General features: G+C 36.7%; 5 protein-coding genes across 6 annotated transcripts in view; 3 read left to right on the plus strand and 2 right to left on the minus strand.

The window, feature by feature from the left end:
* LOC107695357 (microfibrillar-associated protein 1-like) overlaps positions 1-3,758 on the minus strand; it is a 14,460-nt gene extending 10,702 nt beyond the window's left edge. Inside the window, exons 1-7 of the mRNA XM_016495236.1 lie at positions 3,566-3,758; positions 2,361-2,577; positions 2,125-2,257; positions 1,837-2,033; positions 649-918; positions 400-559; positions 233-322 (exon numbers count right to left, since the gene is read on the minus strand). Of these exons, the coding sequence (XP_016350722.1) occupies positions 233-322; positions 400-559; positions 649-918; positions 1,837-2,033; positions 2,125-2,257; positions 2,361-2,577; positions 3,566-3,647 (1,149 nt within the window). The 5' untranslated portion in view covers positions 3,648-3,758. The remainder of the gene's footprint in view (positions 1-232; positions 323-399; positions 560-648; positions 919-1,836; positions 2,034-2,124; positions 2,258-2,360; positions 2,578-3,565) is intronic.
* Positions 3,759-4,208: 450 nt separating this feature from the next.
* On the minus strand, positions 4,209-6,817 carry hddc3 (HD domain containing 3). Of its 2 annotated transcripts, none has more exons than XM_016495240.1 (5): positions 6,358-6,817; positions 6,104-6,223; positions 5,955-6,010; positions 4,725-4,965; positions 4,209-4,626 (listed from the first exon to the last, which is right to left on the minus strand). In XM_016495240.1, exons 2-5 carry the CDS (start codon positions 6,216-6,218, stop codon positions 4,496-4,498), a joined length of 543 nt encoding a protein of 180 aa, XP_016350726.1. In that variant the 5' UTR covers positions 6,219-6,223; positions 6,358-6,817; the 3' UTR covers positions 4,209-4,495. The 2 variants fall into 2 exon arrangements, with proteins under 2 accessions (XP_016350726.1, XP_016350727.1); XM_016495241.1 differs by having other exon boundaries at positions 6,322-6,408.
* Positions 6,818-6,883: 66 nt separating this feature from the next.
* On the plus strand, positions 6,884-13,006 carry LOC107695359 (vacuolar protein sorting-associated protein 33B). Its single transcript, XM_016495239.1, has 24 exons — positions 6,884-6,920; positions 7,198-7,332; positions 7,433-7,513; positions 7,665-7,726; positions 7,817-7,866; positions 7,952-8,019; positions 8,104-8,149; positions 8,230-8,324; positions 8,750-8,854; positions 9,592-9,682; positions 9,798-9,875; positions 10,011-10,084; positions 10,170-10,256; positions 10,360-10,450; positions 10,849-10,923; positions 11,027-11,091; positions 11,182-11,236; positions 11,319-11,365; positions 11,540-11,672; positions 11,794-11,867; positions 11,965-12,066; positions 12,166-12,241; positions 12,507-12,629; positions 12,725-13,006. Exons 2-24 carry the CDS (start codon positions 7,237-7,239, stop codon positions 12,802-12,804), a joined length of 1,854 nt encoding a protein of 617 aa, XP_016350725.1. The 5' UTR covers positions 6,884-6,920; positions 7,198-7,236; the 3' UTR covers positions 12,805-13,006.
* A 715-nt stretch (positions 13,007-13,721) lies between these two features.
* LOC107695320 (vacuolar protein sorting-associated protein 33B-like) lies at positions 13,722-14,559 on the plus strand. Its single transcript, XM_016495182.1, has 3 exons — positions 13,722-13,794; positions 14,060-14,182; positions 14,278-14,559. Exons 1-3 carry the CDS (start codon positions 13,764-13,766, stop codon positions 14,355-14,357), a joined length of 234 nt encoding a protein of 77 aa, XP_016350668.1. The 5' UTR covers positions 13,722-13,763; the 3' UTR covers positions 14,358-14,559.
* Positions 14,560-15,495: 936 nt separating this feature from the next.
* Positions 15,496-22,498, plus strand: part of LOC107695361 (protein regulator of cytokinesis 1-like) — a 13,998-nt gene continuing 6,995 nt past the window's right edge. Inside the window, exons 1-6 of the mRNA XM_016495242.1 lie at positions 15,496-15,637; positions 16,193-16,325; positions 19,982-20,104; positions 20,953-21,186; positions 21,293-21,463; positions 21,538-21,690. Coding sequence (XP_016350728.1) covers positions 15,627-15,637; positions 16,193-16,325; positions 19,982-20,104; positions 20,953-21,186; positions 21,293-21,463; positions 21,538-21,690 — 825 coding nt within the window. The 5' untranslated portion in view covers positions 15,496-15,626. The remainder of the gene's footprint in view (positions 15,638-16,192; positions 16,326-19,981; positions 20,105-20,952; positions 21,187-21,292; positions 21,464-21,537; positions 21,691-22,498) is intronic.

Here is a 22,498-nt window from a genome sequence, read left to right on the forward strand (position 1 = left end):
AAGGTAGTTACTACATATAACTGCACTTTCAAACTTAACAGATACAGAGTCCCACACATGACATGGGGAAAAATATGTGTATGTATATATATATATATATAAATATATGTGTGTGTATAACATTGCTAACTTTGAAAAACAAACTGATTTGAAGAATTTAACTATACAACTCTGCTAGTAAATGGCATCAACGCCGAGACCAATATGATGAATTCAAATCGACGGCGCTGACCTGCATGACTTTGGGTAAGATTGTTTTGTTGAAATGGTCCTCGAGAGTTGGAGCACTGAAGTCTCTCCTGAAGACATCTTGCTCTTCATCCTGCAGAAAAGATGAAATGTATATTATACAACGAGAACAGATTACGATCGGGTAATGATGATCTGCTCATTACTCACCATGAAGAAAGCTCCTCTGTGATAGTACTTCTGCAGAAACTTGTATTTGCCCTTTGTTGCTTTGTTGGTGACGAGTTTTCCATTTGTCCGCAGTTCCGCTCTACGCTCTTCCTCGGTAAGAGTGCGAAACCTCTCGATTTCTGCTTTCTCTTTCTCTATTCTGTTATTTAACAAAAATGCCATGTGGGGTTATCACTTGTGTTACTAATGTGAAACAAAACAGTTTTTGCAAAAATGATGAGTACTCACGCTTCTCGGTCTTCTCTGTCCCTCTTAATACGCTTCAGTTCTCTCACTTTCCAGGCCTCGTACTCCTCCTCCTCATTTTCTCCATCAGTGTCCAGAGCATCAAGAGCAGCCAGAGTACGTTTGTTCTCCTCATACTCTTTCTTGGCCTCCTCCTCTACGATCTTCAGCGTGTAGCGGCGCCTCTCTTCAGCCTGTTTTTTGGCCTCGATTTCCAGCTCTTTCTGATGCTGCTCCTCTGCTTCTCGTTCTGCAACTGTCACTCTGTCCTTCCTGAGAAGTCATATTGATAAGAAATTAAATAAATCGCAGTGTTTATCACTGTTATTTACTTTAATAATATATTGAATTAGATTTTTTTACATTTTCCGCTCTAATTTTAATATTTAGTACCATGCAGTTGCTGGTAGACATTAGTCCCTTTCACACATACAGTCTTTACTGGTAAATTGCCGTTAAAAGCTCATGTGTGAACAGGACCTTTTCAAAAATAACGGTAAATTCATTCTGGCAATTTGTGTTGGTATGAGAAGTTGTAACATTACCTGTAAATTACCAGTAATGTGCTCTGTGTGAACGCAGAACGAGATTAGCGGTATGAGCACATACGAGTTCACAACACGCTGATGTAAGACGTCTACTCTGGGCCAATCATAACATTCTGACACAGATGACGCATTTACTCTGCGCTGTGTAGTTCGGTTTGAAGTCGTCTAATACGATGTCTCTGGCCCAAAAGCAGCTGCATGAATGTGAACGTTTGACACAAAATTGAAAACATCAACAAAAACACTGACCGCATATACCCCTCCATGTTTACAGATGATGTCACAGAATTTACCGGTATTCTGAAACTGATCCGTGAATGATGCTTTACCGGTAAAAAGACGGAACGTCATTGGCCGGTGTGAACAGTGCATTTTTGTATTTACTGGTAAAGTCATTCCGGTCATTTTACAGCCATTTATTGGTATTACTGTGTGAAGGGGGCTAATGACTTCCATAGTATGAAGTCAACAGCTACCAGCAACTGCTTGGTCACCATCATCATTCTTTAAAACACCATCTTTTGTGTTTAGCAGAAGAAAACAATTCAGACAGATTTGGAACAACTTTACAGTGAGTAAATGACAAAAATATATTTTTGGGTGAACTGTCCCTTTAAGGTTCATTTATGTTTAAGAAACTCACTTGCGGATAAACACCGGTTTTAACCGAGGCTCAGTTTCATCCTCGCTGTCTGTGTATTCCTCGTACTCTGACTCTGATTCAGGTTCATCACCAGACTTCCCCCCCTCCTCCTCCACCTCCACCTCCAAGATCTCCATTTCCTCGTTCTTCCTCTCTTGTGCACGTTGACGCATCATTGCTCTCCTCCTCTCAATTTCCTATACAGAACAGAAGACATAAAACCACTTATTTGTAAACTCATTTAGTACTCATTTAACTTTTCCCACAAATTCTGTTCAAGTGACCCACTTCATCATCGACTTCCTCCTCTTCTTCATCTTCGCTGCTCTCCTCTCGCTCAGGGTGCCACGTTCCTTCATCCGAGTCCTCACTGCTTTGAGCAATCAGCTCTGGCTCTGCTATCTGCCTGTGTCTCGCAAGCCTGTAGAAGACATAGTATTGCGTTTCACATTAACGCCAACAGATCCCTTTCACAAGAAAAATATATTTGTATAAATTGTATTGCACAGATGGATAAGCTGTACTTTTCTTCAACATCTTCAGTCACTCGATTCATGAGACGTCGAAGACGAGGATCAGATTTTTCCTCCTCTTCAATTTCCATCTCTGGCTCAGCCTCTTTACCCTTCTTAACAAACTGGAAATCCTCCTCTTCTTCATCCGAGGACTCCATCGGGGCATAGTCTGGACGCTTACCCGACACATATCGCTTCACCTTCACCTTCTCCATAGAAATTTCACCTGAAGTTAAAAAAAACATTGATAGAGTCATAAGCTGTGTTACTATGGAAACCAGATTTTGTTTTCTACATTTTCTAAAATTCTGAATTTTTATGCTGTCCTCTTGTTGAAATTAATATACAGGTGCCTCTCAATAACTTAGAATGTCGTGGAAAAGTTAATTTATTTCAGTAATTCAACTCAAATTGTGAAACTCATGTATAAAATAAATTCAGTGCACACAGACTGAAGTAGTTTAAGTCTTTGGTTCTTTTAATTGTTATGATTTTGGCTCACATTTAACAAAAACCCACCAATTCACTATCTCAACAAATTAGAATACTTCATAAGACCAATACAAAAAACATTTTTAGTGAATTGTTGGCCTTCTGGAAAGTATGTTCATTTACTGTACATGTACTCAATACTTGGTAGGGAACTTTTCCACGACATTCTAATTTATTGAGATGCACCTGTAGGCTTTCCCCCAGCACTGATAGAAGTTTTCAGCACGTTTTGACATTTAATAACTAAACCACTGTGCTGGTCTATTCCAAAGGTACCAAGTCTTGTGCAGTAACTATGTAAAACAGTAACTGTACGAAAAGTAAACTACAGTTACCGAGATGCATCTTGGTAAAATAGCAGTATCTTTACATTTTTATTATTTATATTGATCCATTTAGGAATATTAATACACAACAACACTTGTCACATTTAACAAAACTTTAATTGCATTTCATATCTGTGCATGTATTAATTCAAATTCAGTAATGTGCAAAGTTATTAAAAGACTGCCGTGTAGAAAAAAACCCGATAAAAAACAAGCTAACATTAGAAACTAAAAATACGAGACAAGATCCGCATACAAACACAGTTCAACTACAGGGGATTTATTTTGTATAAGACCAAGACTTTCATGTTTTCGTTATCGCATAATATTAGACACTCGCACGAATCATGTCAACACATGCTAATAGTCAAAGCTAACTGTTTCTCAAACAAATACCTTTTTCATTGCGGATCGGCACAGCTCCCGCCGTCGACTGAATCGGCGGCTGCTTGGCATTTAATGCGTTTGATCCTGACATTTTGGACACTTCACGCGGGACCCTTTACACTAGAAAAAAAACACAATCGCTGAAAGTGCCCGTAAAAATCCTTTATCCACTAACATGGACGTCCGGAAATTGTACGCCAGTACAAACCGCACGAAACATCGTCCCCGGAAACACTGACCTATTAAGTAGTTCCTACCTTTAATTGCACTTCTTTTATTCAACACATTATTTTTGTCCTGTCCTTCCCTTTGGTGATAAGCTGAATTATAGTAATCAGGTAAAAGCACGGTATTTCTAAAATTATGACTATTATTGTGGAAATCAGCTTCCATTTTCTTCCCCTAAAAATATGAATTCATATTTATGCCCCCCTCTCACTCAAATTAATGTGATTCTCTCAGGATTTATAGGTTTATTCCAAAGTCTTGTAGCCTCATACAGTTTTACTGTAGAAACATTAATAGTAACTATATCAGTCTTTTTTACATCTTGATAATAAAGCAGCATCTTTTATATTTGTATTATTCATATTGATTCATTTAGGAATATTAATAGACAACAACATTTGTCACATTTAACAAAACTTTAATTGCATTTTATATCTGTGCATGTATTATACACGTCTTCATATTATTAAATGTATTCGTCATTCACCCACCCTGATGTTGTTCTGTATGACTTTATTAAGTGGAACACCAAAGAAAATGTTGAGGAAATCTTCTCTTGTGTTCCACAGAAGAAAGTAAGTCAAAACACGTTTGGAACGGCTTCGGGGTGGCCTGAACTGGCCCTTTAGTGTAAAGAACATCCCATGATGATCAGTTACACACACAAAAAAAGCACAATCATTTAATTTCAACCAATGGCTCGTGACATCATCATAACTCCAATCCTCTCTGCAAAAAGAGCTGCTGCATTTTCTCCTCAAGTGCTGCATTGGTGCCACGGAGGCCTTTTACCACCTGAGATGCCCACACAAAGTATTCTTGAACCCTTTCAGCCGTCCAACCTGTCAACACAGATGCCAAGACACAAGCAGTATCACTACAGGTCGGAAATGCATTCATCCTCACACAAATCTCCTGAGCGGCAGTTTCAATATCTCACCAGTGGGAGTGCAACGATTGAGGTCCCGCAAATTATACAACTTGTCAGCTAGTTTAACTAGTTTGGCCTGATGGCTGCGGTGTGGTGCGTGCTCCACTTGCAGCCGCTTTCTCTCCTCTTTTGGTAATGACTTGTCATCTGTAACCTCCTGGACGATTCTCGCCACAGTTGGTCCAAACGAAGACTCCAGCTCCTCGATGGTTGTGTCAGTGTCCTCGACTGTGTCATGAAGCAATGCAGCCTGTACACAAGAGCACACAGATCAACCACATAAATGCATTTGTGAAATTCCATTAGCCTCTGTCATTACCAGTGTTGGGGGTAACGCATTACAAGTAACGTGAGTTATGTAATCAGATTACTTTTTTTAAGTAACTAGTAAAGTAACGCATTACTTTTTAATTTACAAGAAAATATCTGAGTTACTTTTTCAAAAAAGTAACGCCAGTTACTTTGTTTTCCCATTTATTGACTGACAAGTCTCCTGTCCCCATATTGGGAGAAATCAGAAGTGCAGAGGAGTTGTGTGCGCTGTGTGAACATGATGTTACTGTAGTTCTAGACTAAATGTGAATGTGCATTAATTCATCCCACTCGCAAAAAACAGATTTAGTATTCATCAAAATGAATTAAAACACTGAAACGCAAACTCAGAATGACGCAAACCTGCAATAATTAAATATGTTAAATAACACAAATGTATCTAATCCCATTCTATTAACCAATGTCTTTGCTGCTGACCTTTGATGATCCAGTTCAACCATACTAATAAGCAAAAATGACTTTAGAGAAACTAACAATTGTGCTTTGTTTTTTTATTGCTGAAGAGTGTTTCTTCTCCTGCGTTCTACTGTACAGACGTGAATGTACTTTTGCCTGAGGTTTATTCATTACACTTTTTGGTGTGAAAGGGCTTTTACATTTGCTACAAATAGAACTTCTTATATTAAAAACAATCAAGCCCTGCTTATATTTAAAAAGTAACGCGAAAGTAACGTAACGCATTACTTTACATACAAAGTAACTACGTACCGTAATTAGTAACTTTTTTAGGGAGTAACGCAATATTGTAATGCATTACTTTTAAAAGTAACTTTCCCCAACACTGGTCATTACTGCACGGCTCATAAAATACAACTCTTGTTATTTCTTCACGAATGAAGCATTTTTAGATAATGTACAAACTCGTATGTTCTTTAAAAGTAACGCACAACCATATTTCGGACTCACTTGTAAAACTTCAATATCTGTAATTCCACCCTCGTGACTTAAAATCCTCGCCACCCCTGGAAAGACAAGAAAAGCAGCTTTATTTTCGGGAGTCTGTCGGATTATAAATGATTGAAGCGTGTCTGCAGTGAAGTGCTGTAGTACAGTACCTATGGGGTGATTGATGTATGGTGTTGCATCAGGATCTTTACGGCGCTGATTGCGATGTTTCTCTGCAGCGAAGTTGATCGTTTCCAGCAGCACTGCAGTCGACGATGAGCTCATAGTTACTTTAAAGTAACGTTAGAATAAGATATTAAATGCACAGTCTGATATTTCTTTTATAAATAGTTCGGACTGAATACATAACCCAGAACATACAACTCACTTGTATATTAAAAATGAGGGTAATGTTACGATATACCTATGTTGTTTGTGTATAGAACACTGTTGTTTTTGTGTCCGCAAGTCTAAGATGTCCGTAGTGAAACAAGCGTAGCGCTGTTCGAGTCGTGAAATAAATGTTCTTTTTATTTGGATCTTTTCAATGAATCAGTTCAAAGGTTGAAATGAAACGAATAACTGAAAACAGCACACAGTGTTAATATGTACTACAGGTTTATCAACAAACATATGAAACTATGATAATAATAACTATACGTCTATTAAAGCGTGCAAAAACCATTTTAGCCAAGTGATGAATTAGTACGCTTATTGTTGCAAAATGACTTGTTTTTCATTATGAATAATGGCTGCAGCAGACTGAACCGGATCGTGTGAAATTACAATAAACACCTGCATTAATCGAAAAACGTGGTAAATAGCGATATGTGCCTACATGTATGGTTTTACTGTAACGTTTCAGAACCTCCAAAGACCACTGTACGACGCAAAAGAATCACTGGTTTTGCTGTTCAAAAGAACCGATTTGCGGAAATGAATCGGACTGTGAGATAGCGAAACCACTTCCGGAAAAAGGTGGACGAGGTATACGATACGAGTTCACTGCTTTTTGTATACATGCTGATTAAATTAATTCGGATGACTACATTTATGTTATTATTGTGGCTGACTTGCAACGTGGAATTGGACGTTCCGATATGTTGATAAACTGTGTAAATAAAAGACTTTTGAGAGTTTGAGCTGCTAAAGGAAAACCAGCTTCAATGACAGAAGCTGCAGTAATCGAGTGATACTTGTCATTCTGCACATGCAGCTTCCACAGATCGGAGTGACAGTAATGTTAGAGAGAAATGTTTTACAGGTTTATCCAGCTGTGGAAAGTGTGGTAGGATCCCTCCATATGGCACACACAGAGTGGAGAGATGCTCCTGAGCTGCCTGATTTCTCCCTGCTCAAAAGACTGGCCAGAGACCAGCTCATCTTCCTGCTGGAACAGGTGACACGACCACCCACTGTGTCTTTATATTCTTCTTTCTTCAAAAAAGTACTTTCCATTTTGAATTTGTATTTTAAGTGTCAACATGTATGTTTTGCAGTTGCCAGGGAAGAAGGATTTATTTATTGATGCAGATTTGATGAGCCCTCTCGATCGAATAGCAAATGTCACAATCCTAAAGGTATGATATCATGTATACCATTTTAGGAGAAAGTATTGGCACACTGTATTTCTAAATGCCTTGCGATTATGATCTTCTTGAAATATAAGTATGGAAATGTGTATTCACACCTTAATTAATCTAACAAGTCTACACCTGATTTCTCCTTTAGCAACATGAAGTCGACAAACTGTACAAAGTTGAGCTGAAGCCAATTGTCAGCAGTTCAGACCAGTAAGTAAAATTATGTTTTTAACAAGCAAAAACAAGTTTCGTTTATATACTTCCTCTCTGAAATATACATATTTTCTCTTTTTTTCGCAGGCTGTGCTTCCTGATACGTCCTCGAATACAAACTGTGAAGTGGATTTCAGGTTGCCGTGGTTTGCTGTTGTGATATAATCTATGTGGAAAAAGCAGGAGGAAGTATAGATTAATAGTTTGTCTTAATGTTTACAGATTTAGTTAATGCAGACAAAGTGGCTGGAAGATTCAGAAGATATAAGATCATATTTACCCCACAAAAGGTAACTGGTGGTCTGGAAATTATGTTAAAATATGCAGAAGTTTTATTTTGTTGTCTGATTGTAATGTTATGACATTCTTTACAGTTTTATGCATGTGAGACGGTTTTGGAAGAGCAGGGAGTCTATGGAGGTAGATTAAGTGTGTTAATTTGTCTATCTTTGGCACTGTGTCTCCTAATACAGACATTAACTATGATGTTCTTTTCTTAGATGTTACAACCGATGAGTGGAATTTCTACATTCTTCCTCTGGATGACGACATCCTGAGTTTAGAGCTGCCTGAATTCTTCAGAGATAACTTTCTGGTAATGCTGATTTGGATGCTACAGATCTTTAGATCTGAAAAACAGTTTTAAATTTGGTATGTTTGATTAGTTTGTGAGATTTTTACCTATTTTGGGATTTTTAGTATGTATTGTTATCTAGAAGGAATATTATTGAGATATACTCTTCAGTGTCACGTGATTCTTCAGAAATCATTGTAATATGGTGCATTTCTTCTTAATTTTAGTGTTGCTGCTTAATATTTTTGTGAAAACTTTCATAGAAAGAATAACATTTATTTGAAAAAGACCTAAAGGTCATAAATCTCTTTACTGGATTTAGATGAATTCAATGCATCCTTGCTAAATAAAAGTATTGATTTCTTTAACTGACCTGGAACTTTTGACTATTAGTGTAATTTATGAGTAATGATTGATATATGAGTAATTGTTATTTGATTCATCAGGAGGGAGACCAGCGCTGGGTGACCACTGCAGGAAGTGCTCTACATCTTTTACAGTCTGTCTATGGCTCCTTCTCAAAGGTGTATGGTATTGGTAGATGTGCCAAGGTGAGGATTTGTGACAAAACCCTTAACCTCACAGATTAACAGATTTTGGTGGATGAGAACATGGGTCGCGGAAGCGGTGGGGGTGGGGGGCTACTTTTAACCCGGGTTACTTTTGAGGTCTGGTACAAATATGACATGGGCTTTAAATAATAACAAAATTATTGATAAAAGTTTAAAGTCCGGATGTAGACTCTGATGTTGCGGGAGCCGCGATCAAAATGGGTCTTTGAAAGTAATGATACGCTGCAAACATTATTCCAGTAGGTGGCGAACAGTGAGTGTTAAATGCATTTGATGTCTGAATCATTCATTCAAGAGATTCAAAACGAAACAAGTCTTCTTTTAGCTTCATTTATTTAAAATGATTTTTTTTACATTATTAGGCTAATTCGTTTAAATTAATAAATATTTTTAAATAGACTCATTTACTATAACATTAATAAAACTTTTTTTCAGAAACTCAAGTAAATTACATATTTCGTTTGGTTGTCTGTTTTGTTTTCAGAATCGTGGGAGAATCATAGCTTAAAAATACATAGGCTAATACATGTGGCAACTAACTAATACCATTAGTAGGTAATATATTTATTATTTTATAGGTAATATTAATACTGTTTCTAATATTAAAATTAGTTCTGCAACCCAATCCCCCCACGGGCCCCCCCTCCTTTTGGTTCGTTTCCGCTGATCCATGGATGAGAATCAATGCAGTCTCTCATGTATGTCTGCGTATGTAGATGGTGTATGAATCCTGGAGGGAGCTAATGGAGGAGGGGGAACAGAGAACAAGGCAACCTGAATTTGCGAAAGTCTTTCTTGTTGACAGAGGTCAGTTATTTAAAATGAAAATACATTTACATTTAGTTGTACTATTATAGTTTTTGGAAAATTGCCTTTTTCTGTTGTAATAACAACTTGCATAATTTGTATTTTAATATTTTAGATGTGGACTTTGTTACTCCTCTCTGCTCTCAAGTTGTTTATGAGGGATTGGTAGATGATCTTTTCAGAATAAAATGTGGTAAGTAAGCAATTTTATATGACAAGGTCTTTGTGTCGTAGTTGTTTAAAACATGTTTATGTCTGTCTGTATAACAGGTTAATTATAACATTCTCAAGTTCATCTTTTTTTATGTCATTTTGATTTTGTTTCTAGGCACTGTGGAGTTGGGACCAGATGTCACTTCCTCTGACAAGAGCATCAAAGTGATGCTTAACTCTCAAGATAAAGTAGGAGTTAGATAGACTTTATTAAATTGACAGTGGTTAGTAACTGCGATTTTAAAAAAATGACCCTGCTTGTTTAATTAATCAGGTGTTCAGTGAAATAAGGAACGAGCATTTCTCCAATGTGTTTGGCTTTTTAAGCCAGAAGGCCAAAAATCTTCAAACAGCATATGATGTAAGTGCTTGCTACAGATGGCATGTGTTTCATAGCATGTTAGGATACATTTTAGCATATTCTCAGTGTGACAATAATCCAAAAATGTATGAATTGGTAACAGAAGCGGCGTGGGATGGACATCCAGCAGATGAAGGCATTTGTTTCAGATGAACTGAAAGGACTGAAACAGGAACATCGTCTTCTCAGTCTTCGTAAGTAGTGTATACACTACTGCTTAAAAGTTTGAGGACAGCAAGGGTGCATTAAATTGACTGGAAATGGCAGTGATAACACATATAATTTCTGTTAAAAAAAAAAAGCTGTTCTTTTGTACTCTCAATTTTTTTACAAATCCTGACAATCATGATTTCCACAAAAAATTTTGATAATAGCAAGAAATGTTTCTTGAGCACCAAATCAGCATATTAGGGACTTCTTTCAGAAACATTAATAAAATCTCTCCGCACCCACATTTTAGAACGGTAGTGTGTTAAATGTTTCCTTTGGCATCATAAATAGAGCAAATCCTGTTAGTTAGTACAGCTGCTTGCAAATAATGAAGACAGTTTCTTAGTAATAAATAAAAGAACATGCTTTGTTCTTCCACTAGACATTGGTGCAAGTGAATCCATGATGAAGAAGAAAACCAAGCAAGATTTCCAGGAATTGTTGAAGACTGAACACTGTAAGATGTCTTGATAAGTTTAAAATCACACAAATCTGAAATCTACAACATGACACTCTAATCTCACTCATTTCTGTATCTCCTCCTTTTTTACAAATACTAGCATTACTTGAAGGCTTTGAGATCCGTGAATGTATCACCTACATTGAAGAACATATCAACAGACAGGTATGAGAAAACAAAGAATGTTATTGTTATGAGACACTGGTATAATAATGCTACAGTAATAATCATGCTTGAGGAAACTCTGTCCATCAGGTGTCAATGATTGACAGTCTTAGACTCCTTTGCCTGTTGTCCATCACAGAAAATGGTGAGTCTTGTATACAAATTCCATGGCTAAGGCTGTTTATTTCAACAATTTCTGTTAAATATTGCATTTAATTCTCCAACAGGTCTTTTGTCCAAAGACTATAGATCTCTTAAAGCGCAGTACCTTCAGGTATGTTATGATTTGAAAGTTGACATTTATAAACAACTCATTTACGTAACACTTCATAAAGCCATGGTATTACTTTATGTCTTTAAAATGAGTGTTTAAGTGGCACGTCTTAAATGACTGACGGTGTTTTTGAGATTATGTTCTCTGTGATACCGTAAGTTGTCTCTTGTTTAGAGTTATGGTATAAAGCACCTGCTGACGTTTGCAAACCTGAGACAGCTGGGTCTGCTGGAAGAACAGCAAGCTGGAGAAACACTGACAGTCATGGAGAGTAAAGTGGGGAAACTTGTCAATGACAAGACTGTAGGTGAGAATGTGGAACCTCTCATTCGCTCTCTCTCTTCCTCTCTCACTCTCATATTTATTACATTGACTACAATGTACACATACATACATGCACTGGGTAGTTTCTTATGTTTTCTGTTCAGGGAAGCTGACGGATGCCTTTTCCTCATTGGCTAAGAAGAGCAATTTTCGAGCTCTGAGTAAAAGACTTGCTCTGGTTAGCAAACATACAATATTTAATTACTATAAAGAATAAAAAACAAACAAAAAAACAAGAAATATTTACATCATGATCATCTTATCTACACCTACAGGTACCAAAGTCTGGTGAGGAATATGATCTTCGCGTTCCGCGAGACATGGCTTATGTTTTCAGTGGTGCTTATATTCCTCTGAGCTGCAAACTGATTGAACAGGTTAGCTTTAAAAGAAGGCTTTGAATGCTTTGCCTTTTTTTCCTCGTTTTTGCTATACAACATTTGACAGTGTTTGCTTCTGGCCCGTGCTGTCCGCAGGTGTTGGAGAGAGATGGTTGGACAGGTCTGGAGGAGGTTACACGCATGCTGAATGGACAGGAATTTGCTGTAACAGGTTTGAACAAAACATTTGTTTGTATAAAGCTTTATATAATGTTTGTAAGCTATGTAAAGTAATTATATGGTGGTGTAGTAGTTCAGAATATATTCATTATTGTTTGGAATTTGTAAAAAAAAATATTTTTGTCAATTTTCTTATGTTTAGAAAAATTTGATTATTATCATTATTATTATTATTATTATTAATAATTTTATTGATGTTTTATTTTTTTTGCTATCAAGCATACACTTCCCCCTCTTTTGTCCTGTTTTTGTTTCAGGTGGCAGTAGTAGTTCAGAAGCCAGGAACAAAACTGATGCTCAAAGGATTGTTCTAGTGATGTTTCTTGGTGGCTGCACCTTCTCTGAGATCTCTGCACTCCGGTTCCTTGGCAAGGAAAGAGGTGACATATTCTAGAATGTATTTTGTGTTTTTATAGATGCTTATTACGTAAAACAAATTGAATATATGGTTAATATAAAACTGTCCATTTGAAAGGTTGCAGATTTGTAGTTGTCACTACAGCCATCACTAACAGTGCACGGCTTCTGGAAGCATTACTGGATAACCATGCTTGAGTCTGAGACAACATTCCACAAGAAGACACTCTATGATCAATTCCAGGAGAGGGCAAAAAGGACAGAATATGCCCGAATTGTCCCAGACATCTATATCATCCCCAAACAAATGTACTGTTACAGGGGATGACAAAAAGGTGTGATTATTCTTAAAGGGTTAGTTCACCCAAAAAGGACAATTCTGCCATCATTTACCCACCCTCATGTGTTTCAAATCTGCATGACTTTCTTTCTTTTGCAGAACATAGAAGAAGATATTTTGAAGAATGTTTGTAACCAAACAGCTTTGGTGACCATTGACCGTGTATAGAAAAAAACACGGAAATGTTTCTCAAAATATTTTCTTTTATGTTTCACAGAAGAAAGAAAGTCATGCATGTCTGGAACGGCATGAGGGTGAGTAAATTACAACAGGATTGTGGTTTTCGGGTGAACTGTCCCTTTATTTGTCTGCGCAGGCGTCTTCTGAATTTATGCGTGGATAATTGGCAAACATGGGATATAAAAAACTGCACTTTATAAAAATGTTTTATACTCTCTGTTCAGAACTTGCCATGCATGCAGTAACTGATTCAAAACTGATCAATAAAACAGTTACTGGTGTCAGGTGTGTCTTTTAGCTCCATCCAACTATTATTGAGTACACAGTGAAATGGCCAGTGAACCCATTTAGCTATGTGTATATTTTCAAGTCAAAGTTAATTCGTTTATTTTTGAAATGACCAACAATATGACATACAATAAGCACATTACACAAATATGGTACATGTGATACACTTTGTTATGAGATGTATTAGATATGTTTAATATTATCTATTATCTAACAAATTTAACCTAGCATGAAAAGCAGCTTGTTCCTCGTGTTTGCTATACAACATTTGACAGTGTTTGCTTCTGGCCCGTGCTGTCCGCAGGTGTTGGAGAGAGATGGTTGGACAGGTCTGGAGGAGGTTACACGCATGCTGAATGGACAGGAATTTGCTGTAACAGGTTTGAACAAAACATTTGTTTGTATAAAGCTTTATATAATGTTTGTAAGCTATGTAAAGTAATTATATGGTGGTGTAGTAGTTCAGAATATATTCATTATTGTTTGGAATTTGTAAAAAAAAATATTTTTGTCAATTTTCTTATGTTTAGAAAAATTTGATTATTATCATTATTATTATTATTATTATTAATAATTTTATTGATGTTTTATTTTTTTTGCTATCAAGCATACACTTCCCCCTCTTTTGTCCTGTTTTTGTTTCAGGTGGCAGTAGTAGTTCAGAAGCCAGGAACAAAACTGATGCTCAAAGGATTGTTCTAGTGATGTTTCTTGGTGGCTGCACCTTCTCTGAGATCTCTGCACTCCGGTTCCTTGGCAAGGAAAGAGGTGACATATTCTAGAATGTATTTTGTGTTTTTATAGATGCTTATTACGTAAAACAAATTGAATATATGGTTAATATAAAACTGTCCATTTGAAAGGTTGCAGATTTGTAGTTGTCACTACAGCCATCACTAACAGTGCACGGCTTCTGGAAGCATTACTGGATAACCATGCTTGAGTCTGAGACAACATTCCACAAGAAGACACTCTATGATCAATTCCAGGAGAGGGCAAAAAGGACAGAATATGCCCGAATTGTCCCAGACATCTATATCATCCCCAAACAAATGTACTGTTACAGGGGATGACAAAAAGGTGTGATTATTCTTAAAGGGTTAGTTCACCCAAAAAGGACAATTCTGCCATCATTTACCCACCCTCATGTGTTTCAAATCTGCATGACTTTCTTTCTTTTGCAGAACATAGAAGAAGATATTTTGAAGAATGTTTGTAACCAAACAGCTTTGGTGACCATTGACCGTGTATAGAAAAAAACACGGAAATGTTTCTCAAAATATTTTCTTTTATGTTTCACAGAAGAAAGAAAGTCATGCATGTCTGGAACGGCATGAGGGTGAGTAAATTACAACAGGATTGTGGTTTTCGGGTGAACTGTCCCTTTATTTGTCTGCGCAGGCGTCTTCTGAATTTATGCGTGGATAATTGGCAAACATGAGATATAAAAAACTGCACTTTATAAAAATGTTTTATACTCTCTGTTCAGAACTTGCCATGCATGCAGTAACTGATTCAAAACTGATCAATAAAACAGTTACTGGTGTCAGGTGTGTCTTTTAGCTCCATCCAACTATTATTGAGTACACAGTGAAATGGCCAGTGAACCCATTTAGCTATGTGTATATTTTCAAGTCAAAGTTAATTCGTTTATTTTTGAAATGACCAACAATATGACATACAATAAGCACATTACACAAATATGGTACATGTGATACACTTTGTTATGAGATGTATTAGATATGTTTAATATTATCTATTATCTAACAAATTTAACCTAGCATGAAAAGCAGCTTGTTTTAAACAAACCAAATATGGGTATGGAAATGAAATATAAATAGTGCAATAAACAGAGATATTTCAAGATATTTGTTATACGACGTCGGAAATATAGGGTAAAATGGACCATCACTATTGTCGAACAATTACTTATTTTTCGTTACTATAAAATATTAATGGAAAAAAATGAGAAGTGGTCGTTTAAAAACGTCTCTGAGGTCACGGTGGAAGAATCCGTCTGTTTGTCTGACACTTCCTCACGCATGCGCAGGAAAGCTCGAATCAGCCAATCAGACGAGCGGCGCTCTTTCGACGCATATTTTGAATCGGACAGAAACGGTTACGCGCACGGCCGGAGTGCGAGGACTGTGCAGTCACATATGCCTTTACAAAACACAAATAAACAAGCGAAAAGCCTTGCCTTGGGGTGAAGATGAGGAAGAGGTGAGTACGTTTGCTGATATGTTTTAATTTGGGGGTGTTTATTTACGAATGCGGAGACAGATTTAAACGCGTGTCATTTGATCAAAATGTAGTTCGAGCTGCAGCTTGTTTTGAAGATGACATTTGGCATTGTAATTTATGTTAATCCACACACGCGGTCATTAATTTACATGTCATTTAACTGTCTGAGATTCATGCAGCGCCTAACGTTACTGCTGTTGAGATAGCAGGTGTTTTCAGCTCATTTCAGCTCCAGCTCGTATGGGTGGGTAACGTTAACGGTATTTATATAATGTCATGGCAAACATGACTCAGTAAAGCAATAAGTTAACGTGCATTCACTGAATGAATAAATGCCAATATATGAAAACGTTTAATCGCAGTTCTAAACAATCGAATGTACATAACGAAATTTTTAAGTAGATAATAATGTAGTAACTTCTGTTAATGTTATTAATGAACCTAATCACTGGTGGATATCTGTAAGTACATAAATGTCAAGGAATAGATGTTTATCAACAATGTATTTTCTGTTCTTTCTCTCAATGATTTTAGTGAGGTGATTGCTGCAGAATCAGTGGCATGTCTGAATAAAGCTCTCTGCCATCTGAAGGACATCTGGGAGGAAATTGGCATCCCCGAGGACCAGCGATTAGAAAGAACAAATGTGGTTAAGAATCATGTCAAAGTGAGTACTTGAGCAGCATCTGGTGAATCCTCAGGGCCGCATTAAAGGGGGTCATATGATGTTGCTAAAAAGAACATTATTTGGTGTAAAAAAATGTGTTTATGCGGTTTAAAGTTTAAAAAAAACACATTATTTTCCACATACTGTACATTATTGTTTCTCCTCTATGCCCCGCCTTTCTGAAACGTGTCGATTTTTACAAAGCTCATCGGTCTGAAAAAGCGAGGTGTGCTCTGATTGGCCAGCTATCCAGTGCGTTGTGATTGGCCGAATACCTCAAGAGTGAGACGGAAATGTTACATCCTTTACCATACTGTGATGCCCTGTCCGGCCGGAGCTACGATTCAAAAACATGAAAACCAATTACAAACGAGGCATTTGTTGCATCCAGTGGGGTCATAATTATGGATTATAATGACTTATACTGTCTTTTTACGCGTTGCGTTGCATCGCGCCGCGGCGTTATGCAAATCTTCCCACATCGTGACGTAGACATGTGGGGGCGTGTTAGAACGAGCCGTTTTAGGTAGGCGTGGTTGACTCTTAACTTTTATAAAGAATATCTCTTTGGATTTGAGACTTTAGTCTTTGCAACTTTACAGATCTTCTTTATGCACCAAGAGCTTGTAACACTCCAAAGAGAAAGGAAAAATTGAAATCGCATCATACAACCCCTTTAAGACCTCACTGGGCCAAATGGCAACAGCAGCTATATTAGGCTACTTTGGAGGAATAGTTCACCCAAAAATTAAAGTTATGTTGTTGTTGTTCTCAACCTGTATGAGTTTCCTTCTGCTGTTGAATGCAAACATATATATTTGGAACACTGGAATACTGGTAACCAAACAGTTTCTTTGCCATCATGACTTCCATAGTATGGAGAGAAAAAACACTATTGGAGTCAACAGGGACCACTTCCTGGTGGTTATGAATATTCTTCAAAATATCTTCTTTTATGTTGAGAACAAAGAAATTCATAAAGGTTCAGAACAACTTGAAACTGAGTAAATAATACTGTTGTATTGTGTGTATTGTATTGTGTGTAAACTGATACTATAATATTTAAATTTTCGGGTGAACTATATCCCTTTAAAATCTCATCATATAATGCCAGAATCTTATAATAGCCAACTATTGCACATGCTTTATCTTTAACTATTAACGTTCATTTAAGACACAAATGACTGTTGACAAGGAGACAGGCATTTTGACACATAACTATGTGTATTCGAACGTTAAAGCACAAGGTGCGAAAAATAACTCTTAATTTAGTCGGTTTACGCTGTACGAGCAAGTGCGCGCCGCGCGTATCAGAAACAGTCTTAATGCGCGCATTTGCCAAAATGAATTCTGACCCACTGCTTAATGTCCCTGAACAGTTAAATTAGTTTTTAAACCACAATGCTTAAAATGCGTTTAAATTAAAAGCTTACATCATAACACGTTAAACCACAATGCTTAAAATGCGTTTAAATTAAAAGCTTACATCATAATGCGCAAAATGAATTTCTCAACCCATAAGCGAATATACTAGGCCTATAGAGTTTGTTCAAACACAAAAAGCAATATACATCTACAGGGCTCCAGACTAACATTTGAGAGCAGTGGCACCAGCGCCACCAAGTTCTACAGATGGTGGCACCAGGAGCAGATTTGGTAGCGTTGGGGGTGATGTGCAGGAGTATTAAAATATAGATCATTTAATCATAAAATTACTATTGTTTTGCATTAATAAGTGCAGTTACTAATAATATTACATGTTCATTTCATGTTTATTTTTCTTTTGTTTATTGTTTATACAGATTTGACTGTAAAGCACTAAGCTTGAGTTAAGATGCATACAAAATGTACTTGTATTAACAACAGTAACAGGTGCAAAATCTAATGTTTATATAGAATATTTATATATTCCACTCTTATTAAATTTACCGTTATTCTTCTTGTACAGTGTTTCTCAACCCTGGTCCTGGGCGCCCCCCAACCCTGCACATTTTGTGTGTCTCCCTAATCAAACACACCTGATTCAACTCATTAGCTCATTAGAAGAAACTCCAGGACCTGAAATGGGTGTGTCAGATAAGGGAGACATACAAAATGAGCAGTGTTGGGGGGCGCCCAGGACCAGGGTTGAGAAATACTGTTCTAGTATATGGAACTGACCAACTTCAGTAATTATGTGTGATTTTAATGGCAGATTGAAGAAAAGTTTGTTTTTCAAGGCACTTTGTGACTTTTCTTACTTCATACACAAAAAAAAGTGTAAAATTCTGACAAAATCTGATTTCTTGATGATTTGAAATATTATAGTAGTGATTTTATAATTTCAAAATATAGAGAAAAAGTAGAAATTAATGACTATTAAGCCAATAAGTGCTCCTCTGCTGCCGTTTACTGGTTATAATTGTGATTTGATGTATTTTTTTAAATTTGACATAAGTGTTTGTTTACCACAAAGTATATTTTGGTCATCCCATTAAAAATAACATTCAAACTGGATCATTTTAGAGCTTTAAAGTGCTGGAAATAGTTGTGTGAAATGCTTGAAAGTCATTGAAAAGTGCTTGAATTTCTCTCTCAAAAGGTTGTACAAACCCTGAAATGAATGATGTAATGCATTCGACTATTTCTACCACAACACCATGGTTACAGTTAGCATTACCGCTTCTGGTTTCCTGACGTATGTCAGCGCTGTTGATAACAGAGAATTCTGTGCAGAATTTGAATGATTCTCACTAGATCTCGCAGCAACCTTATCATTGTGCGGCGAATTCAAACGCTTCTCACTGGATCTGCAGCACTGTTGTATCTGTGCAGTAACGGGGTCACGAAATCAAAATGCCATTTGGTCGCAGTCTGGAGCCTTGCATCTATCAAGTTAATAATCAAACTAACCTAAAATCTGTGGGGATGATGATGCTGTGTTTTTATCAGTTCCATGTGTCCGGTCCATTTGCGGTTCCACAACTCCCACTCCATCATCAGCTTTAGTAAAATAAACTAGCTGGGGATGGTTTCCCCCCTCTCTCCTCATTTTTTTTCTCTCACTATTTTATTTTTATTTTTTTTAGAATAGTTGACGTTTTTACTTATCGAAGATTGGCTATGTGCTAGGGCTGTGCGATATGGACAAAAAAAAACTATCGCGATTTCTGTGATCAATTTTGCGATTTCGATTTTAATCACATGCTTTACAGTCATAAATGCATTCAGTGTGAATTTGAAAATATTTCAAATTCACACTGAATGCATTAATGACTGTAAAGCATGTCTGTGTGTGTCAAAATCGTGATTAAAATCGAAATCGCAAAATTGATCAAAGAAATCGCGATAGGTTTTTTTTTGTCCATATAGCACAGCCCTATAATAAATGCATTTGATTGGTAAACCAAATTCAAATGTGACGTTTTAATCTAATGGAAATGCATGGAATTTACGGAAAAACTCCACTTAATAATAGCGCTAAAAAGTGAGGGGCGTGGTGGGGCTTTGGCGATCGGCGCTACCGATGTCTGTCAATCTCCTCCACAGCCAAGCACGGGCCCCCTCCTTGCTTGGGCCCCGGGGCTTCAGCCCCGCCTAGCCCAATGGTTAATGCGGCCCTGTGAATCCTATGAAAGAGTTTTTTCAGTGATAACCTAACAAAACATGTACTTTAGAGTCTTCTGGACATGATGATTGTGGAGGAAGAGAGTCTGCGGAAACGTCTGATGACAAGTATTGAGAAATGTCAAAAAGAGTTGAGTAACTTGTGCTTGGAACTGCAGCTCCCCCCATTTCAGGTAAGTATTTACTCTGGATACATACTTTAGATAACACCATGGTAACCAGAAAAAAAAACAGGTTTTGAATAAAGTTTGGAACTGAGATTTTTTTCCTTTTGTTTTTGAAAGCAATCTCTTGCGCTCACCAAGGCTGCATTTTTGTGATCAAAAATACTGTAAAAACAGATATACAGTACACTATCAGTATATATACTGATATACACTATATGTTGAAAACAGTTGTTCAGCTTAATATTTGTGTGGAAACTGATAATTTTTTTCAGGATTCTTTGATATATAGAAAGTAAAAAACGTTTATTTTGAATTTATTATCACTTTTGATCTTTTTATCGCATCCTTGATGAATAAATGTATTAATTTCTTTAAAAATCTAACTTTCCCCGAACTTTTGAACAGTACTACATCACGGTTTCCACAAAAATATTAAGCAGCACAACTGTTTTCAACATTGATAATAACATAAATGTTTCTTGAGCACCAAATCAGTGTATCAGAATGATTTCTGAAGGATCATGTTATACTGAAGACTGGAGTAATGGCTGCTGAAAATTCAGCTTTGTCATCACAGGAAAAAATTATTAAATTTTAAAATAAAAAAAGGTTATTTTAAATTATTTGATTTCACAATATAACTGTTTTTACTATTATATGATGACTATTATAATTACTATTATTATTAATCAAATAAATGCAGCCTTGGTGAGCATTAATGATTCCAAACCTTTGACCAGTAGAAAATTTCTTTATAGCTAATACACTAAAAGCCACGTAACTTTTTGATTGTATGAGGTCACAACAGAATGAAGAAACGTATTTTTTGTGGTTCTGGTTCATAATCATTTTAGGAGGACAGAAGTAGCACAATGCTACAGCAGGAAAAAGACCTCCGGATACATGTTGAAGTGATGTTGAAGGAGAAAAATCAGAGAATGCAAGCGCTCAAAGCCTTAACCGAGAAGGATCAGGATCTCTGTGACCTGCTCTGCTTGCAGCCATTTTCTATCTCTGCTGGTTCTGTTCCTTCCCTGGAACAGCTGGAGAAATTCCGTCAACACATCTCCTCTCTCACTGCTGAGAAAGTATGACATTAAGTCTTTGTTTTAAATACTACACTCTTATAAACGTCTCAGCAATTGAAATATTGTGTTCAGTTTGATATACAGTGTTTTTTATATATGTTTAAAGGAACGAAGACACAACGAATTTGTCACATTGAAGAAGCAAATAATACTTTGCATGGATGATCTGGAACAGTTGCCTGAGACTAGTTTTGAAAAGGATGTCGTTTGTGAAGATGAAGAGAGTTTTTGCTTGTCTAAAGAAAACATTGATTCACTCAAAGTCCTCCTTCACCAGGTACAACATAAGCTCAATCTGACATACTCTAAACATTGTAAACAATTATATAACTCTGTATTTAAACATTTCAGTTGGAGAGCAGAAAGACAGAGAATGAACGTGTCTGTGGCTCTTATCGGGAGAAGATCCATGAACTATGGGAACGGTTGCAGATTCCACAGGAAGAGCGTGATGCGAAGATTTGTGAACACATGACCCTGTCAAAGAAAAGAAATATGCAAGCTGTTAGTAACCTTTTGACTTTTTGCTTCTATGAAAAACACATTATTTTTCCTTTACCTTAATTATACAACCTTGCATTAATTACAGGGTTCCCGTGGGGTCTTAAAAAGTCTTAAATTGTACAAGAAAGTCTTAATTAGGATTTCAGGAGGTCTTAAATTTGGGGACAGAAAGATCAGAATTGCGATATGGCTTAATGTGACGATTAAACTTCAAAAGGCTATGATTTCATTTAATAAACACGAGCGCTGCGCGTTTCAGCGTCAGGTGCTGAGCTGCTTTGTGTTCTTCTGTGACTGGGGAAACAGTTCTATTTCGGCCGTTCCGAAAGCGCCTCCTGCTGGCAGAAAATCAATGTGCATTTTCAATAAGCCTGTTTTGTTGGAGTAGGGTATTCCGGAGGCTGCAGTTTCAGGACCGCATTTCTAGGACCCTATAGGCTAGTTTCTTTTTTAATTATTTAATTATTATTTTTTATTTTTTCTGTATGTATATATTAGCAGCTCATACTATTTTATAGCACTTGCTATTCAATTCTGTATATTATTTTTAAGGAATTATGTAGTTTTTTTTAATTGTATACACTTAATTATTGTCCTAACCAACTCCTAACCCTAAACATACCCGTTGGTAACCCTCTTGAAATAGTTAACCTAATTTATTTCAATATATATTATATACACACAGTATATATACAGTATCTCACAGAAGTGAGTACACCCCTCACATTTTTGTAAATATTTTATTATATCTTTTCATGTGACAACACTGAAGAAATGACACTTTGCTACAATGTAAAGTAGTGTGTAC

Source organism: Sinocyclocheilus anshuiensis, unplaced genomic scaffold, assembly GCF_001515605.1.
Source record: "Sinocyclocheilus anshuiensis isolate Anshui unplaced genomic scaffold, SAMN03320099.WGS_v1.1 scaffold282, whole genome shotgun sequence".
Lineage (NCBI taxonomy): Eukaryota > Metazoa > Chordata > Actinopteri > Cypriniformes > Cyprinidae > Sinocyclocheilus > Sinocyclocheilus anshuiensis.

Bases quoted from the DNA above. Each gene is read 5' to 3' on its own strand.
- LOC107695359 (XM_016495239.1), top strand. From the start codon at position 7,237: ATGGCACACACAGAGTGGAGAGATGCTCCTGAGCTGCCTGATTTCTCC. The intron at 7,867-7,951 runs GTTGCCGTGGTT...TAATGTTTACAG, and splicing joins AACTGTGAAGTGGATTTCAG to ATTTAGTTAATGCAGACAAA. The intron at 11,366-11,539 runs GTATGTTATGAT...TCTCTTGTTTAG, and splicing joins TTAAAGCGCAGTACCTTCAG to AGTTATGGTATAAAGCACCT.
- LOC107695320 (XM_016495182.1), top strand. From the start codon at position 13,764: ATGCTGAATGGACAGGAATTTGCTGTAACAG. The intron at 13,795-14,059 runs GTTTGAACAAAA...TTTTTGTTTCAG, and splicing joins ACAGGAATTTGCTGTAACAG to GTGGCAGTAGTAGTTCAGAA. The intron at 14,183-14,277 runs GTGACATATTCT...TCCATTTGAAAG, and splicing joins GTTCCTTGGCAAGGAAAGAG to GTTGCAGATTTGTAGTTGTC.
- hddc3 (XM_016495240.1), bottom strand. From the start codon at position 6,218: ATGAGCTCATCGTCGACTGCAGTGCTGCTGGAAACGATCAACTTCGCT. The intron at 6,011-6,103 runs GTACTGTACTAC...TTGTCTTTCCAG, and splicing joins ATACATCAATCACCCCATAG to GGGTGGCGAGGATTTTAAGT. The intron at 4,627-4,724 runs GTGAGATATTGA...CTGTGTTGACAG, and splicing joins CAATCGTTGCACTCCCACTG to GTTGGACGGCTGAAAGGGTT.